This window comes from Uranotaenia lowii, chromosome 2, assembly GCF_029784155.1.
Source record: "Uranotaenia lowii strain MFRU-FL chromosome 2, ASM2978415v1, whole genome shotgun sequence".
Taxonomy (NCBI): Eukaryota; Metazoa; Arthropoda; class Insecta; order Diptera; family Culicidae; genus Uranotaenia; species Uranotaenia lowii.
The window spans coordinates 245,840,625-245,860,103 of NC_073692.1; the positions used below are offsets into that span (position 1 = coordinate 245,840,625).

The window sequence follows — 19,479 nt, forward strand, 5'->3', positions numbered from 1 at the left end:
CAAACAAAGTTCAATAGCCCAATAACTTATTTTGTTAAAATTTTTTGAGCTTCAACCATTGCTGTTTTTTTCATTTGGCACATTTTTCTATACCATTTGATCTTTGTACGACATTCCAGTTTCGAGATATAGCTAAGGAATCAAGTATCCCGAGGGATCAAGTATCCTCATTCTCCCCTATGTATATTATGTTAAAAACGTTTTATGATAGCAACATTTTTCATAAAAAAAGTTCCTAAATCAGAAGAGCTATAATTAAAAAATAAGGATTTCTGGCTCACACAATTTGACACTTGATATCGGATTGACCATTTGTTTTAGGTGGATGATTTCCTGGAAGTAAAAACATTGAACAGTGTTACAATTTTGATTCGGTGTTCCTGCTAATTGTCACATTTCCAGTAAAATTCAAACACCGAAACCATTGACTATTTCTGCTCATCACAAATCAAAATGATCATGTCCAAAGCGCAGCCTAATGGGTAAATTAAATACATGTCGTACTGGTCACCGCTGCTGGATTCAATTGGCTTGGCTTGGGCCAGCTTCTCAGGCCAGACCAGACGTGTCCTCAAATGAAGCGGTCCTACAACCGGGGAACTGTATTTTCAAATTTATGCGGCCTTCCCTTGTTATCCCGCCAACAATCAACTCGTCTCGATACAAGGGCTGGCCGATGTGTGCATAAAGTGGTGTCTATCGTTTGTTCAATTATTACGCACTCGTGTCGATTTTCATTACCCAGCTGAAAACACTCAAGCCAATCATTTGAATAATATTCTTTTGATGGGGACTGCGAATGACCAGAGAAACACACGCTTTTTTGGGGGTAAAAAAACTCTCGTGGTAAGTGTTGATTAAATTATTCGACGACGCTTTTGAATCATAAACCGAAACCCTTGTACCATTTTCCATCTCCTCTCACCAGCAACGCGGAAATAGTGCGGAAAATTGTGCCGGGCTTGCTTTTTCAACTGTTGTATCAAGCATTGCGGCTCACAAGTACTTCTGTTAGACAGATTCAGTTTTTTTGCTTTGCGAAGCACAACTCAAAAATGCTATAAGAGGACACATTTTTGTACATTCATTAGGATTAATAACATCCTGGAGCCATTAGCAAAAATTGCCAATGGAAGTTTGATTGACTAAATCGCCTGGAACATTAGTTTTAGGTTCTGGATGAGAAAAATGGGGTTAAGCCATCCACCTAGCTCTATAACATTAATATCTTAAAAAATGAATCATTAAACCTAATTATTACAGTATCCATCTTATTCAAGGTTTTAGGAATATTTTTATAAAATCTCATAAATCAGTTGACGTAACACTTTCTTACAGGCATTTTGTTCTAGACTGACTAAGTAAGTGCAGTGTTAGCTTTTCGGGTTCAGGGTTATACTTACTCTTAAACCAAAACATTATTTCAAAGAACCTTGTACGTACATATGTTTGAATCATCCTCATATCAACGGCATGGTATAAATTTTAAATCGTCTGCAACCATCGCATTTCCACTAGGATATGAGATTTAATAATTGAACTCGTTTTCCCAGATTAAACAAATCACATGTGTTGGTATACTATACACTAACGTTTGGTTCTTCCATGTTTCCTTTTTATTCCTTGCAGTTATTACAGACCCGAAGTTCAGTGCACCCATCGCGAATGTGACGGCGGCCGTCGGAAGAGAAGCGACGCTGACGTGCGTAGTTCATGACCTAGGTGCATATAAGGTTTGATATTTGATCATAGTTTGTTTGAGTAGTGTATAGAGTTGACATAAATGTTTCTATTGATTTCTGTGTTTCGAATAGATTCTGGGTGATATGCTAGTGTATGTTTTTGTAACGAGCCTTGTATTGCGATCCAGTTTTTTTTTACCTACGCGGTTTTATCATTTTGTGTTGGTGAGAAAACAAAAATTCTGTGCTTCAGGGTTCGATTCTCATTGCCCCTAAATTAGGCAAGGGAAATTTTGTGAGTCTATGTGCATAAAACTGAAATATAAACATTATTATAAGCAATAAATACCAGAAGAAGACGAAGAAGAAAATCTCAGAAAAAATATTTTCACATATCATGTTTAGATTTATTGGCAGAGAAAATAATATTTTTAATATATTTTTTAATGTTTTTATCTCTCATACTAACAGTATTCAATCCTGCCATTAACAGCAATCTTAGCAGAACAATATAATTAATGGACTCAAAAGGCTGGAAACAATTCATGAACAAGGACATTATCAAGTCTTTGTGCTTAATTTAAAAATGTACCCTGACTACTCTGAATATTTGCTTCAAAAACATCAAAAGAGAAAATGAAAACTAAAATAAAAGTATTAAATCCGACTTATATCTATGAACATGCGCGGATCTACAGGGGGGGGGGGGTGATGGGGGTGATCAACCCCCCCCCCTCCCCCAGGCGGAAAAAAATAAATCATGGTCATAATTTTGTTAACTCAATTTAGATGAAATATAACTTTTTCATGTGTCAAAATAACTTAAAATTGACATCACCATTTTTACGCGTGCAAGAATTCAATAGCTGTTTAAAAGTATGCTTCAATCAACTATAAACAGAATCTTCAGAATGATCAGACGTTTGCATCTGCTGCAGACCCATTAGTCTACGAAATAGAAATAGGTGCTGTTTTAAAGGCTCATCCTAAACCTTACTCAACTATTGACGATATCAAAAAGCTTAACATTTTAACTAGACACTGGGTACCTCCACCACAATTTATGTTTCCATACTCCGAGCATTTGAAAAGTCAAAGTGCTGAAAATGAAAAATGATACGCAAGTGAAAAGCATTTGAAAACATTCAAAAGTTGGCTAAAGTTTTTTTCCAAACTGAGCAAGGTTATTTTTGTAAAATCTGTCCGCTCATTGTAGTCAACCTGGTGGAGTTAATAAAAGTGTTCAATTGTTAAATCTTGTTACAAAGCTACTGACTTGTTTTTCAAAACTCACAGCAAAAAATGCTGTAAGTATTCGATAAGATGTTAAGAGACGAATCTATTAAGCAAACCTCGTAATCTATATTTTAATTTGTCTAGACACGTGCTTATTTATGCTTTAAATGTTTATTTGTTTAAGATTGTTTTTTGATTAACGTCTTTTAATTGATATTTTTATGGAACTTCAAGTGAAAAATATGCAAAATTATTTAATAAATACATTGACGGGTTTCGATAAGTAATGAAGCAGCATACGGTTTCAAATTGGAACTCAAAAGAGAAAATATTTCGATAAAATATAATTGAAACTTGTGAAAATGGCTTTTTTACCAGAATATTGTAATTGTTTTAAAATTGATAAGACGTAGTTTTAACATAAAACCAGAGATGCTCATTTGAGTAAGTTGAAATTAACCAACAGATTTATTTTTGACTGAAAATAAACAAAGTACGATTTTCAAAATTAAATTGTTTATGGATTTCTAATCTGATAAAAATAAACAAATGGTATCCTCAGCTAGATAAATAAACGTAAATTTAACTTCATACCAATGGAAAAACATTTATTTGCGTTTTGCCTAAGACTTAGCCAGCCATAAACAGATGTACAGAATTCTTTGAACAAACTTTTTTTTAAATTGTCTTTAACATTATTTACATGCTGCTGAATTCTCTTCATCTTTATCATCAACATTCTTCCTTCCCCAGTTTCTATTTTTCCAAATCACTTAAAAAATTCTGGCCATTTATTTCGAAAATTTACTAAATCACAGAAATGATTTGCTTCCTTTGGTTATCGCAAAGAAAAAATTTTGAGGGCCTTCCTGGTTCATTAAAAAAGTTTAGATGTTTTGTGAGAAAAAATCCTTTTTGCTCAAACCGGTGATATGATTTGTCATCACTTCATTTTAAAGGTTTAAATACCAGCGATAAATTATAGTTAAAATCACTGTCTTCTCAGCTTTGGACGTTGAATTGTAGCTGAAATTTAGACTTTGATCCATTTTTCTTGAAATATTTACGAGAAGTTTTTCCACAATTTAAATTAGTTCTCAAAGCACCGACTTTTTTTCGTCAATCGGTGAAAAAACTGTTATTTTATTTGAAGTTTTGTATGAGATCATTGTATTGAGATGTTGAGAAAGGTTGTTGAAATCGCAGAAATAATCCACAATTATACAGGTTTTTAGGAAAATTTCGTTAAAGGTATAATTTATGTCCATTCTTGATTCTAGAATTTTGTTTATAAGTTTCACGTTTTTTTTTGGTTTTAATAAAGATGGATTTTCTTAATTTAATTTACCATGAGCATATTTAACTGATTTCCGAAAATTTCATTACTAGTGATGTGAATTATGTAATGAATCAATTCTCGATGTTTTGCACAATATTGTAACTACAAAATTTCTGAAAAATGCATCACGGGTAATCGTGACAGAATGATTTGGTTGAACCACAAAATAACATAATTTGTTCATGAAATCTGAATTTTTATCGTCGACTTTAAAGCTCAGTCGTGTCCAAAAGAAATCTAAAATTGTTCATTTCAATGACAATGACAAAAATGACAAAAATGACAAAAATGACAAAAATGACAAAAATGACAAAAGTGACAAAAATGACAAAAATGACAAAAATGACAAAAATAACAAAAATGACAAAAATGGCAAAAATGACGAAAATCACAAAAATGAAAAAAAGAAATTTAAGAACCATACACATTCTAAAAGATTCATTATTCTCTACTTCCATGTAAATACAGGCGATGTGTCATATTCATTATCAAGTGGTTGATCATGTCTGTACCCATTTATGAGTGATCTGCATTGGAAGGATAGGGATTTGATTTTTCAAGGACTTTTTTTTTTATTAACAACCTTTATTCCATACTGAGTTGTTTTAACTTATGCTATCGTATTTTTAACAAAAAGATTATATACCGTCAACTGGGGTGCTGCATACATTTAGGGGTAATATTTTTTACAAAAATAACAGCTTACACAAATCCTAAAAACGAAACGAAAATAACAAGGCGTCATTTCGTTAAAAACTTACACAAACTGGCTTAAGGTCATATCATCATCAGTTTGTGATTACTGGATGATAAGTAGATTATAGTATATTAAATTTAAAATTGAATAAATGCTGTGGTATACAAATTTTGTATCTTACCACGATGTTATATGATATCCTTTTAACAGTACCGTAAAACGGGGTAACTTTGATCATCGGGGTAATTTTGACCAACAATAAATTTTGGCACATTATCCATCATCAATAACTCAGTCAAAAGTTTGAATTTTTGAAAACTGTTTTTTACATTTGGAAGCCTGTTCATTGAGTATCAAATAGGCAAAATTTGGTTTGTATTGTATTGTATTTTTTTTCTACAATTAAAAGTTCAATTTCAAAATCCTAAAATATCTATGTTTTCTAAGGCTCGAAAACAAACAGCTCTCCTGATGATACCAAAAAGCATTTAGAAGCAAACGGGTTGTTGAAAGTAAAAGAACAACTTTTTTTCTTTGTTTATGTGTAGGGGAGAATGAGGATACTTGATCCCTGGGGATACATGATTCCTTAGATATATCTCGAAACTGGAATGTCTTACAAAGATCAAATGTTCTAGAAAAATGTGCCAAAATGCGCAAAATAACAATGCTTGTAGTTTAAAAAATTTTAACAAAATAATTGTTTGAGTAATTGAACTTTGTTTGAAAAATTTCACAAAATGTGACTTGAAGATCTTTTTTCATCATTTTAAGATGTTCCTTACATGGGAAAATTATGAAAAAAATATTTGTTCCAATGTATCAATCGTTCGAGCATAAAATGAGCTTCATAATGCCACATTTTCAAAGCAATGGAAAACTCTCAACTTTTTTCAGAAAAAGTTTTCTAAAATGTTGATTATGGGTACAATTGATCCCCTAGAGTTGGGTGCAATTGATCCCCCTTCCAAACGGCATATTCTTCTTCTGAATTGATCGTTATGATTGCTGATTACGAAATTACTAATATTTATCCAAAAACTAATATTTATCAAACAATTGTCTGAAGAAAAGAGCAAAAATAATTAATTTTCTCTTAATTAAAAAAAAATAGCGCCTTTAAGTATGCAATGTTATTAGCGTTGAGACAAAGTTATAGAATTTTCTTCTTATGTCTGCTATAAATTGTGAAATGAGAACAAACATGACCAAAATAGTCATTTAACATTCTATCCTGGGGTTTTGTTTGATTTTTATACAAGGATTAGGGCTTCCTGAATAAAAGATCAAGTCTCCTTCAATAGGGGATCAAGTCTCCCCTAACTTCAGAAAAATCGCAATTTTTTTACTCCCACGAAAATGCTCCTAGTTCATCAACTGGTTCAAGTATCGTTCTAATTTTTGGAGCATAGAAACTTGAAGTTACAAGGTGTCAGAAAATGTCAAAGGCGGCGGGTTGCTAAATTTTTCCAAAAAGATATGGTGAAAATAAGAAAAGGGGATCAAGTATCCCCACTCTCCCCTACATATAGATAGAAGCTTTTGCGGGTTCATTTTATCTGAAAGTTATTTTATAATACTAGTTATTGGATGAATGTAAATCATTTCGTGCTCAGCAATGATCATCATCCATTCAGAAGAAAAATATTTCGATTTGGACTCGATCAAGTGAACCCATAAAACATACATTTTGTAAAAAATTTTCATAAAAAAATTGAGAGTTTACTATTGCTTCGAAAACATGGAACTATAAAGTTCATATAATACTCTAACGGTTGACATATTGAAATGAATATTTTTATTGAATATTTTTCGAATGGGAAACATTTTGAAGTGATAAAACAAAGATCTTCAAGTCACATTTTGTTAGATTTTTTAATTTTTTAAATTTTTTTGGGATAACAGGTTTATTGTTTTGTTCTATTAAGCAATGTTTTCTTCAACGATACTTTCTAGAAAGTTTCTTCATTTTCCCCTGAAGACTTCGAAAAATAGAAAAAAAAACAATTGAAACTCTCCAAAGTTTGAAACAGAAATGACAAAAATGACAAAAATGACAAAAATGACAAAAATGACAAAAATGACAAAAATGACAAAAATGACAAAAATGACAAAAATGACAAAAATGACAAAAATGACAAAAATGACAAAAATGACAAAAATGACAAAAATGACAAAAATGACAAAAATGACAAAAATGACAAAAATGACAAAAATGACAAAAATGACAAAAATGACAAAAATGACAAAAATGACAAAAATGACAAAAATGACAAAAATGACAAAAATGACAAAAATGACAAAAATGACAAAAATGACAAAAATGACAAAAATGACAAAAATGACAAAAATGACAAAAATGACAAAAATGACAAAAATGACAAAAATGACAAAAATGACAAAAATGACAAAAATGACAAAAATGACAAAAATGACAAAAATGACAAAAATGACAAAAATGACAAAAATGACAAAAATGACAAAAATGACAAAAATGACAAAAATGACAAAAATGACAAAAATGACAAAAATGACAAAAATGACAAAAATGACAAAAATGACAAAAATGACAAAAATGACAAAAATGACAAAAATGACAAAAATGACAAAAATGACAAAAATGACAAAAATGACAAAAATGACAAAAATGACAAAAATGACAAAAATGACAAAAATGACAAAAATGACAAAAATGACAAAAATGACAAAAATGACAAAAATGACAAAAATGACAAAAATGACAAAAATGACAAAAATGACAAAAATGACAAAAATGACAAAAATGACAAAAATGACAAAAATGACAAAAATGACAAAAATGACAAAAATGACAAAAATGACAAAAATGACAAAAATGACAAAAATGACAAAAATGACAAAAATGACAAAAATGACAAAAATGACAAAAATGACAAAAATGACAAAAATGACAAAAATGACAAAAATGACAAAAATGACAAAAATGACAAAAATGACAAAAATGACAAAAATGACAAAAATGACAAAAATGACAAAAATGACAAAAATGACAAAAATGACAAAAATGACAAAAATGACAAAAATGACAAAAATGACAAAAATGACAAAAATGACAAAAATGACAAAAATGACAAAAATGACAAAAATGACAAAAATGACAAAAATGACAAAAATGACAAAAATGACAAAAATGACAAAAATGACAAAAATGACAAAAATGACAAAAATGACAAAAATGACAAAAATGACAAAAATGACAAAAATGACAAAAATGACAAAAATGACAAAAATGACAAAAATGACAAAAATGACAAAAATGACAAAAATGACAAAAATGACAAAAATGACAAAAATGACAAAAATGACAAAAATGACAAAAATGACAAAAATGACAAAAATGACAAAAATGACAAAAATGACAAAAATGACAAAAATGACAAAAATGACAAAAATGACAAAAATGACAAAAATGACAAAAATGACAAAAATGACAAAAATGACAAAAATGACAAAAATGACAAAAATGACAAAAATGACAAAAATGACAAAAATGACAAAAATGACAAAAATGACAAAAATGACAAAAATGACAAAAATGACAAAAATGACAAAAATGACAAAAATGACAAAAATGACAAAAATGACAAAAATGACAAAAATGACAAAAATGACAAAAATGACAAAAATGACAAAAATGACAAAAATGACAAAAATGACAAAAATGACAAAAATGACAAAAATGACAAAAATGACAAAAATGACAAAAATGACAAAAATGACAAAAATGACAAAAATGACAAAAATGACAAAAATGACAAAAATGACAAAAATGGCAAAAATGACAAAAATGACAAAAATGACAAAAATGACAAAAATGACAAAAATTGCAAATATGATAAAAATGACAAGAATGACAATCGATCGGTTCTGGATATCAATTGAAATTTATCCAAATTTTTTTCATTTCATATCTGGGAAACGATTCACGGGTTAAAGCTTTATCAAGCTGAGGAATTTCCTTGCTTTTCCTTGCCTCGACAATCCACCCCCTAGTGTTTCGACAAAATCTGTTAGAAATGGGGGAATGATTTGCGCTTAATACCTATTCTATTCTATTCTATATTTTTTATTTATAGAGGGTTTTAACCAACTTGGTCATTCGCCCTCTTAAGAAAAGTTTACATTTTTAACTTATGTCTAGAGTTTTTGGATTATTTTAGTACTTCTCAAGAATTGTAGTAGGTTGTCCTCGTTGAGCACGTTCAACGCCCTCGATACGTCATGATCAATTCCACAGTTCTGTCGTTCTGTCCCATATAACCTGCATTCTCCAATAATATGCGCAACTGTTAGTGGTTGATTGCAGGTGTTGCACGTGGTTATCCCTTTCGTGAAAAACTCTGAGTGCGTGAGCATGGTGTGTCCAATTCGGAGTCTAGTCAGAGCACGTTGTTCCAGGGGGATGTTTCTATCTTTCCAGCGTAAAGTGGTAGATTTGATTCTCCTCAAGAAAAGTTGCCGGTTACCTAGCCAATCTTCTTCCCATTTAAGCCTTATCTCCGATCTTATCCATGTGATGATGTCGGGCGCTGGAGTCTCAGTTGACATTTTCGGACCACTTCTACCTTTTTCAGCTAATTCGTCAGCTTTGCTATTTCCATCGATACCTACATGACCGGGGATCCAACACAGGGTTCCTTTAAGTTTTTGGAGATTTTCTTCAATCTCTTGCACCCATGGATGAAGAGATTTTCCAGACTCCACTGCCTCCAAAACGCTAGCTGAATCAGAAAAAATTACTACCGAATATCTTGATTTGTGGGCAATCGTTTTGAGTGCAAATAATATCGCCATAGCTTCTGCCGAAAAAATAGTACACTCTTCCGGTAGTTGATAGCAGATCTCTCGATTACCACATGATATGCCAAATCCGACCTGTTTGTTAGCAACTGAACCATCGGTGTAAATCTGGAGATGATTTAAATAGCGTTGTTGAAGGTGGTTTTTGAACAGTTGGACTGCCTTTTGGTTACTTTCTCCTACTTTAAAACTTTTTTTGATCGACCAGTCTACATTGGGAGTTTTTAAATTCCATGGTCGGGTGCAAACTGATCTGGATTTACAAACATTGGGAACATCTTTTCTAGTTAGTGATTGGAATGCTTGAAGTGTCCTTTGTGAGGCCGGAGTGATTGTAGCATGTGGTTTTTCGAGCGTGCGAATGGTGGATGTTGTCATGCGCTCTATTAATCGGTAAATCCACGGTAGAGTTCCGCTTTCTGCATGAAGGGATAATATTGGACTACTCCGCAAGGCGCCAGCAGCGATGCGTATACCGGAGTTATAATTAGGCATTAGTGGTTTTAGCGAGTTGATGCCTTTTCTCCCTAAAGTGTTAATTGCGTAAAATATTTTTGATTCACCTATACTCTTGAACATGTTCAGTAGGCATGTTCTTTGACCTCCATATGATCGACCGCCTATTGCACGTAAGAGGTTTAGGCGAGACTCTAATGCTGCTTTGGTTTCGAAAATTTGGGGCGAAAAGTTTAAAGTTTTAGTGAAGGTTGTACCGAGGATGCGCGCTTTTTTTACTTCAGGAACGATTTTACCATTTATAGTTATTTGGGGGACCGTTTTGTGTTTTCTTCTCTTACAAATGTGAAGTATGCTAGACTTTTCCGAAGAAATCGTGAAATTTATCCCGTCAGCCCATTCGATCACTTTTGTCACAGCATTCTGCAATTTTTTCCTAACACTTTTCACTTGTGCCCCTGATACAAGTAACACTATGTCGTCAGCATAAACGAATGTTTGCACTCCGCGGGGGATTCTTTCGAATAACGGCTCCATGGCAATTAAGAAAAGTGTTACAGCAAGAACTGATCCTTGCGGAACTCCATTTTCTATGGATTTCAACTGGGATAAAGTTCCACCGACCAGTACTTTGAACGATCTGTTTGTTAAGAAGTCTTGGAGGAAATTATATGGATTTCCACTAATTCCCCATCTAGCTAAAGTATCGAGAATGGGTGCTTTTTGAGCAGTATCGTATGCTTTGCTGAGATCTAGTAGGGCCAACTCAGAGTGTTGTTTTTTTTCAAATGGATTGTCTAAGGCAGCCTCCAGTTCTGTTAAGTATTGTTCTACACCCCTTCCTTTTCTGAACGCGTATTGGTTGCGGCTCCATAGATTTCGGTCTTCGATCCACTGAACGAGCCTTCGGTTGACCATGCGTTCCATAGTTTTTCCTATACAACTCGTTAGCGATATTGGTCTGTGGTTTTCAGCTTTTTTAGGATCTTTCCCTGGTTTTGCCAGGGGTATTATTATGGCTTCTTTCCAAGAGGGTAGAAAAGTTCCATTCGCCCACAGCTCGTTAAAGCAGTCGAGGAGTTGCGTTTTGGTTGTAATGGGTAGTCGTCGAATCATTTCGTTACTTACGCTATCTGGTCCCACAGAGTTGCCTTTTTTGGATTTCGTCGCGTGGAAAAACTCCTGTATAGAGAATTTTCTTTTCAGCTCGGACATTACCTTTTCATTTTTCCGGCTGGTACGTGGTGGCGGTGGAAATGGTAATTGGGGTTGATTGGACATTGACTGAAAATGGTCTCCAAGGCTTTCTGCAACTTTTTTGTGGTCCTCTGTTATTCCGTTTAGGGTTTCAAGTACTATTCGGGACGATTTTCGTTTCCCAGAGAACCGATTGAAATTCTGCCACATAACTGTTGTGGGGGTGTCGGATGTAAAAGTGGCGACAAAGTTTTCCCAACTCGTTTTTTTCGCTTCCGCTATCCCACGACGTGCCGCATTGCGAGATACTTGGAACTCTTTTAAAGCGCTGGCGCGTTGTTGGTCGTCTGCTGGAAGGATTCTCAGGCGTCTCAACTTTCGTCTTCGATCTTTTATTAGTTCTTGTACATCTTTGTTCCACCAGGGCACTGATTTACGGCAGCAGTTGCCACTTGTACGGGGGATGCTGGCCTCGGCTGCTTTAACTATTGCTCCTGTTATTTCAGCTAGACTCGGTGTCGTGTTGTGGGAAAGTTTTTCTAGTAATACATTTTCGAAAAGCTGCCAGTCAGCTTGATTTTCGAGCCAGCGTGGGCGTTTGGTTAACTTTTTTGGTGATGTGTTAATTGTTACTCGTATCGGGAAATGATCACTGCCGGAAAGGTCATTCTCCACTTGCCATGAAAGGCGATTGCAAATTGACACGGAAGCCATGGATAGGTCTATTGCACTGGTTGTACCATTAGGAAGATGGAAGTAGGTATGTTCGAATGAATTTAAGATGATCAGTACATTTTCGGCAGCAAGTTGTTCTATGAATCGTCCACGACGGTCAGTACGTTCACTACCCCATATGGCATTGTGAGCGTTGAAATCTCCAACAATCAGAAGAGGATGAGATAAAGAATCGAGGACATTCTCGAATTCAGTTTTTAAGGACTCGAGAGACTCGTTATTTGGAAGGTATGTGGATAAGATCGTAACTTTTATGGGTGCTTCTATGGTGACAGCGCAGAAAGGCAGGGATGTATTAAGGCTAACTTGGGATGCCGGGATACCATTTCGGATTCCAAGGCCAGCACTCGAAGTGTTGGGAAATGCGCTAGGAGTTGAAAACCAGCGATAGTTTTTTACATACCCGTTAAGGTTCGGTGTGCGAAGCTCTTGGATGGCTATAGCTACAGGATCGTACCGGCTGATAAGTTGTTGTAATTCGGTTCTGCGTGGGTTGGCGCCGCACACGTTCCATTGGAGGACCAAGGTTTCTTCGCTGGTTGGGGCTCTATTTCTGGATGTGGTGCTGTTGCCGTGACGACGTGTGGGTAGCGATGTGTTAATGCCGGTCCATCGATTGGTGATTGATCGCGTGGGTGCTGAAAGGTACGGTGCATCGGAAATGTGTTCGGGTTGGATATGCGTTGGTGTACTTGCCTGTGAAATACACAGGTGTCTGGTGCCAGCAAGCGCCCTGGGTGAACCAGGACTTGGAACAACCAGATTTGCGGCTGGCACCGAACTAAGGCTGTGTAGAAGTGGTACTTCTGATGATGATGATGATGTTCGGTTTCTGGGTGTTGTGGTACTATTGCTGTGGTGACGTGTAAGTAACGGTGTGTTACTGCCAGTCCATTGATTGGTGATTGATTGCGTGGGTGCTGAAAGGTACGGTGCATCGGAAATATGTTCGGGTTGGATATGCGGTGGTGTACTTGCCTGTGAAATACACAGGTGTCTGGTGCCAGCAAGCGCCCTGGGTGAACCAGGACTTGGAACAACCAGATTTGCGGCTGGCACCGAACTAGGGCTGTGTTGAAGTGGTACTTCTGATGATGTACTAAGCGATTCTTCGCAGGCTGAGGCTCGGTTTCTGGGTGTGGTGGTACTGTTGGTTTGGTGACGTGTAAGTAACGGTGTGTTACTGCCAGTCCATTGATTGGTGATTGATTGCGTGGGTGCTGAAAGGTACGGTGCATCGGAAATATGTTCGGGTTGGATATGCGGTGGGGTACTTGCCTGTGAAATACACAGGTGTCTGGTGCCAGCAAGCGACCCGGGTGAACCAGGGTCAACCAGATTTGCGGCTGGCACCGAACTAAGGCTGTGTAGAAGTGATACTTCTGAAGATGTTGTTGTTTGGTCGGTAGTAAAAGTTGATTGGGGAAAGGCCATTTTGATGATTTAGTTTTGAGAAAACATATCCTGGCTCTCGGGGATTTCTGTTTCAGATGCGATGTCCATTGCGCTATCATATTCTAAGCTGGGTTTGATCGTGGCTTGTTTCTTCTGTGGAGGTTGTGTTTGTTTCTGGGAGTCACTTTGGATCCTCTTGACTGGGGTCACGGAACGATTTTGGGTTTCCGTTGGTGCCAAGGAGCGACTTTTTCGGTTCGATTGCTGTGCGTAGTTGTCTTTTGTTGGGTTTTCGGGTTTTGGTGGTTCAACAACAATTTTGATGGACTTCGTTGACGAATCATTGTCCTGGCTTTGTGAGCGGTTTCTTTCAAGACTTTGGGACCTTTGTATCCATGTTTTTGCCTTTTGAAAATTTGATTGAAGAGTTTTGCAGGTCGTCTTCAATTCTTCTATTTCTTTCCGCAGCTGTTGAATTACCTGGTCTTTTTTATGGAGTTCATCTTGTAGGGGTGATTTTGGTGAGCTAATTTCAGCATATGAAGGTTGTTTTTGCTTGGATTCGTACAGTCGTCGTGCTTCGGGAAACGAAATTTTTAAATCTATTTGCATCTTGCAAATTTGATCTTCCATTAAGTATTTAGGGCATTGTCGGTTCAGTGCAGAGTGGTCTCTTTTACAATGGAGGCAGAATGTAGGGTTTTGGCAATCTCCTTCGTGTTCCTGGGAGCAGTTTTGACACTTTTCATTTCCTTCACACCTCAATTTAGTATGGCCGTAGTTAAGGCATTTGAAGCAGAGCATAGGTGATGGGTAATACGGACGTGTTGGGATTCGAAGGAGGCCAAAATAAATATACTCTGGTTTTTCAATGCCTGCAACCGTAAGTACAAGAGAAGCAGTTTTAACTGTTTCTTTTTGTACTTTTCTCGTTATTCTTCGAACACTCGTCACATTTTGGTATTTCAATTCTGTCAGAAGTTCTTCATCGCCAAGATCTAGTACATCTCGACAAGTAACGACACAACGAGTGAAGTTCAGTTGCGGGTGAGGCGTCACTTGGATAGGAGTTCCATCGATCAAGGAATCCAGTTTCAAGATCTTTTCAGCTAATTTTCGGCCACGAACCTTGATGGTGTACTTGGTTCCTTTAGCTTCGGTTTTAGCGTAATCAATCCTTCCACCGTCGAGTTGAACAGATTTGCTTATGGTGAATGGGTTTTTCGGGAGATTGTTGCCTTCAGTTGGACTCAATTGTAAGATTATTGTGTCATCTTTAGGACCAAACCATTCGGGTAGCGATCTACTATAAATTATATCCGGTGGGGAACCTCCCCCCGGAGGGTTTTCCGCGCTAGCCATCAGGCTAGCGTTGAATTTTGCCGCGATGTAATCTTGCTCCTGTCACCAAGCTCGGGGGAAAAATGTAAGAAGAAGTAGCAAAGATAGATAAAGTCCTTGTGGGATATGCCTTTTGACCTAGCGTCTCACGTAGTAGCAAGAGGCTAAGGTTCCACTACTACGAGGTATCAACCCACTCACGGCGTGAGTAGTGCAGCCCTTTACCCTCAGCAAATAACGAACACGCGAAGGGCGAAGGTACCACGTTTCATTTTTTTTACCCGATCAAAAAGACCATCAACATACGCTTTGCAAGTCTGCCAGTCGACCTTTATAGGGAGGCGGAAGAGATCACCAGCTTTCGAGCAGTTAAACGCCTGGAGTTAGGCACTCTAACGCAGAGCTCCAGGTTGGATTATAGCGGCAGGATAAAAAGACTATAGCCGCCACGGGAGTCAAAACAATAACAACACTATTCAGACGATGTTTTGGTGGATAGTGTTGCATGAAATTTAACCGTTACTCGAGAGTGAGGCATACAACTTCACTACGTTACGCTTCTTCTGGCCTCAAACTAACTCGCAGACCGGAAACCACTACGTCAAAAGTCTGATTCCACAGAGAAAATACGCTTAGAATATTCCGCATAAAAACACGTGCCGTTACGCTCGTACTGTTTTACTTATGAAAAAAAGCTTAATACCTAACTTTGGTAAGAACAAAGGAATTTAAGAACCATACACATTCTAAAAGATTCATTCTTCTCTACTTCCATGCAGATACAGGCGATGTGTCATATTCATTATCAAGCGGTTGATCATGTCTGTACCCGTTTATGGGTGATCTGCATTCGGTGGATAGTGATTTGATTTTTCAAGGACTTATTTTTCTTAACTTCGTTTATTCCATACTGAGTTGTTTTAACTTATGCTATCGGATTTTTAACAAAAATATTATATACCGTCATCTGGGGTGACATGCCGGTGCTGCATACATTTAGGGGTAATATTTTTACAAAAATAACAGCTTACCCAAATCCTAAAAACGAAACGAAAATAACAATGCGTCATTTCGTTAAAAACTTACACAAACTGGCTTACGGTCATATCATCATCAGTTTGTGATTGCTGGATGATAAGTAGATTATAGTATATTAAATTTAAAATTGAATAAATGCTGTGGTATACAAATTTTGTATCTTACCACGATGTTATGTGATATTTCTTTTAACAGAACTAGATTTTATGATATTGAGTTACCTGGAACGAATAACACAGGTCTACAAAGTTAACCTTTTCCGTGTTGTGAAGAGTTTCGAAGCTGTTGAAAAGGGTTGAATGAAAAAATATTTGAACAATCCATCCATAAACTTTCTACAGATTTTTGGCAAATCGAACACCATAGTATTCCAAATCGACGCTAGTGGCTTAAATGAAAAAAAAATTACAGAAGATTTCTGCATGTTTCTTCTTTCCGTTCAGATCAAAAAAATGAAAATTTAGAATTAAATTATAAATTATAGAGAAATCACCGTGATTTAGTTTTCATGATTTCAATTGCGGTTCGATCCTTGGGAGTTATTTAAAAAAATATCTTTATTATATTTACACCGAAATTTTTTCAACACTCATAGAAATTCGTAAGAATTTGCTTTAGTTTTTAGCTTTGAAACCATTTGAATTGCAGAACAAATATTATCAAGAGATCTAGGTTTTCACATTTACTCTTCTGTTTCTTTCAGGTTGCGTGGCTCAGAGTAGACACTCAAACGATTTTGACGATCCAGAACCACGTCATCACCAAAAACAAACGGATAGGTATCATTTACACCGAAAAAAAGACGTGGCAGCTCCGGATACGAGACATCCGGGAGAGTGATAAAGGCTGGTACATGTGTCAAATCAATACCGACCCAATGAAGAGCCAGATGGGGTATTTGGATGTTGTAGGTAGATATATGCAATGTAATGTACGTTTTACATACTTGTTTGCCATTGACTTATTCACGATCAATTGACTCGAAATGAACATCAATTTGTTATTACACCCGCATTTGGATACATCAAGTGGTGTTTTTTCGCTCAATTAAAACACAATTCATAATGATTTCTCGTAAAGATTATCTAGTAATTACCTTGGTTCGTTGTTTTTTTGTTACCTGGTTTGACTCATTTGGCACTGTTTAGTATGAAATTACCATGACAGACCCAAACTTTTTTACTTTGATGAATGTCCTGGCGCCTCCAACCACAAATGAGCCGGGGAAAATTTTTGCCATGTCTGGTAATCAAATTGAATTTGTTTCTTTTTTGTTTTGTTTTTATTTTCATCAAAGAAGCAGCACAGTAGAAAAGCTTCAATTAGAATATGGTGGAGAAAGAGAAAAAAGCATACACACAATCGTAAAAATAAACTGTAGGCGAATAGAGAAACCATTTATTTATACGTTAGGATATTACTGCCAGCAGTCACGGAATATTTAAATTGGTCACCTGAATAAAGCCGTCTATGCGCTAATGCACACTCGCTCCTGCTCAACGCACACTGGAGCTTTATTTTAAAAAAATCCATTCTAAGTATTAGAAGACTATGAGTTAAGTCAAATCTTAAGAAAAAGCAACCATTTTATGTTAAAATTTAGAAGAACATTTCGGTACCTACTCTGTACTAACAGAGAATACAGCCTAATTTAGGGTCGATAAAACTTTGTTCTAGCATTTCCCACAATGCAACCATCTGAAGGAACCATTTCTTTTGGTATTTCCCTCGACCGAGCAGAGGTTGCAGAAACATTGTCAAACACCAATATGCAGGTTATATTTTTCAGCTCATTCGTTGCCAGTCAAGGAACAAACAAAAGCGGCTTTCCATTCGCTAAACCATTCATTATTATTGGCCACGACTTGCGTTTGTAGGGCTACCGAAAACTGACTTTACTCTAAGTACCAAGAAGGCACTCAAAGTCGACATTATTACGGTAATAAGCCGCTGGTGTGCATAATAAGCTCCCGATTGTGCTAATCCTCTCAGTCATGTCCAATTTGCTTCGGTATTCCATTAGTGGCAATAATTGTGCTTTGGTGAGCTCATTAGAAAGGATCGCCGAATAACAAACTGGTATTGTGGTCCCCACGTAAGTTGATACCGGTAATCACAATCGGTCCGAAGCTTTTGGGGAAAGTTAAATTCTGTTGTTCTGGTGCCTGTTAATTCCAGATATGATGGTACGGATTAACTGGCCGGATTGTGCTCATTCTCTTTTGTTATGGCTGTGGTTTCCTGGTGGACGGTTTATTTGCATGGAATTCACCGAATACATCACTGTTCATGGCTGATTGCCTTTTCGTAAACGAGAAATCGCACCGAAATTGATTATGGATTGAGATTAATTGAAACGCTTATAAATAGTATATTCGAAGCTATAAACTTTCTATTACAAATAAGCTCAAGCGATTTTCATTTAAGTTTATTTTGCTTGATGAAAAATTGTTTTGCAAACCCAAAAACTCATATCACATACAAATATTTCCAGGAAATTTAAAGGGGTTGACGAATTCTTATAATGATTTAAAGTTAACAAATTTAAACAGTACAACATCACGCACACTCAAGAAAACTTCTACAACATAAATTCGATCGACATGCAATAGAAAATCTACTCACACGTTGAGAATGTGTAAAAAATAAGCTGACCTGGTGTGCTTTGCTACAGATTTCAAAAATAAATGAAGTTTGTAAAAATTATTAAAATTTGGATTCATTTTGTAGGCAGCATTTCAGCTCAAATTTCATCACAATTTAGAAGCAACCGCAGTAAAAAGAGAGCTGCTACTAGAGTTTCAAATTTAAGTACCAAGATGATTTTTAATTGTTATCTGAAAATTGATCTCTAAATTTGTTTTTCAAGATATGAAACTTTTAAAGCTAAGTTCATTTAGACATGGGACAGTTATGAATGCGTGTAACTCAACAACCATTCGATTGATCGAAATACTTTCTATGAAAGAAATGAAGGTTATCTTATGAAAATTTATGAAAAAAAAATCATCGTTTATTGTAAGAAATATTTCTACTTTATTCTTGATATCTTCCATCGGACGGCGCACACTTTTTTCAGTTATGAAATTTATCAGTTTTTCTCATTTAAAGAGTGATACGGTCAAAATTTGGTCAATATCAACTTGACGTATTTCTTTCAATTTTGCATTTAAAAAACCTGAACACCCCTCATTTTGAAGGTGTGTGGGTGTGTAGAATGTTGCTCCTATTTTGATTTTGGAATTCACTCTTCAGTTGTCAAAATGCTGTCCAAGGAAGAAGAACAGCGTATCAAAATTTTGTTCGCGCATCGCGAAAATCCGAGCTACTCGCACGCAAAGCTGGCAAAATCGCTAAAAGTTGCCAAATCAACCGTTACAAATGTAATTAAAGTGTTTGGGGACCGTTTGTCGACAGCCAGAAAACTGGATCGGGGGGAAATCGAAAACCGGAAGCCGCCGAGACGACAAAGAGAGTTGCCGGTTGTTTCAAGCGAAACCCTAACCTCTCTCTCCGAGATGCCG

General features: G+C 35.9%; 1 protein-coding gene across 7 annotated transcripts in view; it reads left to right on the forward strand.

Moving 5' to 3' along the window:
* LOC129744951 (neurotrimin-like) overlaps positions 1-19,479 on the forward strand; it is a 148,062-nt gene that overhangs the window by 68,828 nt on the left and 59,755 nt on the right. For all 7 annotated transcript variants that reach the window (XM_055737739.1, XM_055737746.1, XM_055737742.1 and 4 more), the window contains exons 3-4: positions 1,630-1,733; positions 16,659-16,866. In XM_055737739.1, coding sequence (XP_055593714.1) covers positions 1,630-1,733; positions 16,659-16,866 — 312 coding nt within the window. The remainder of the gene's footprint in view (positions 1-1,629; positions 1,734-16,658; positions 16,867-19,479) is intronic.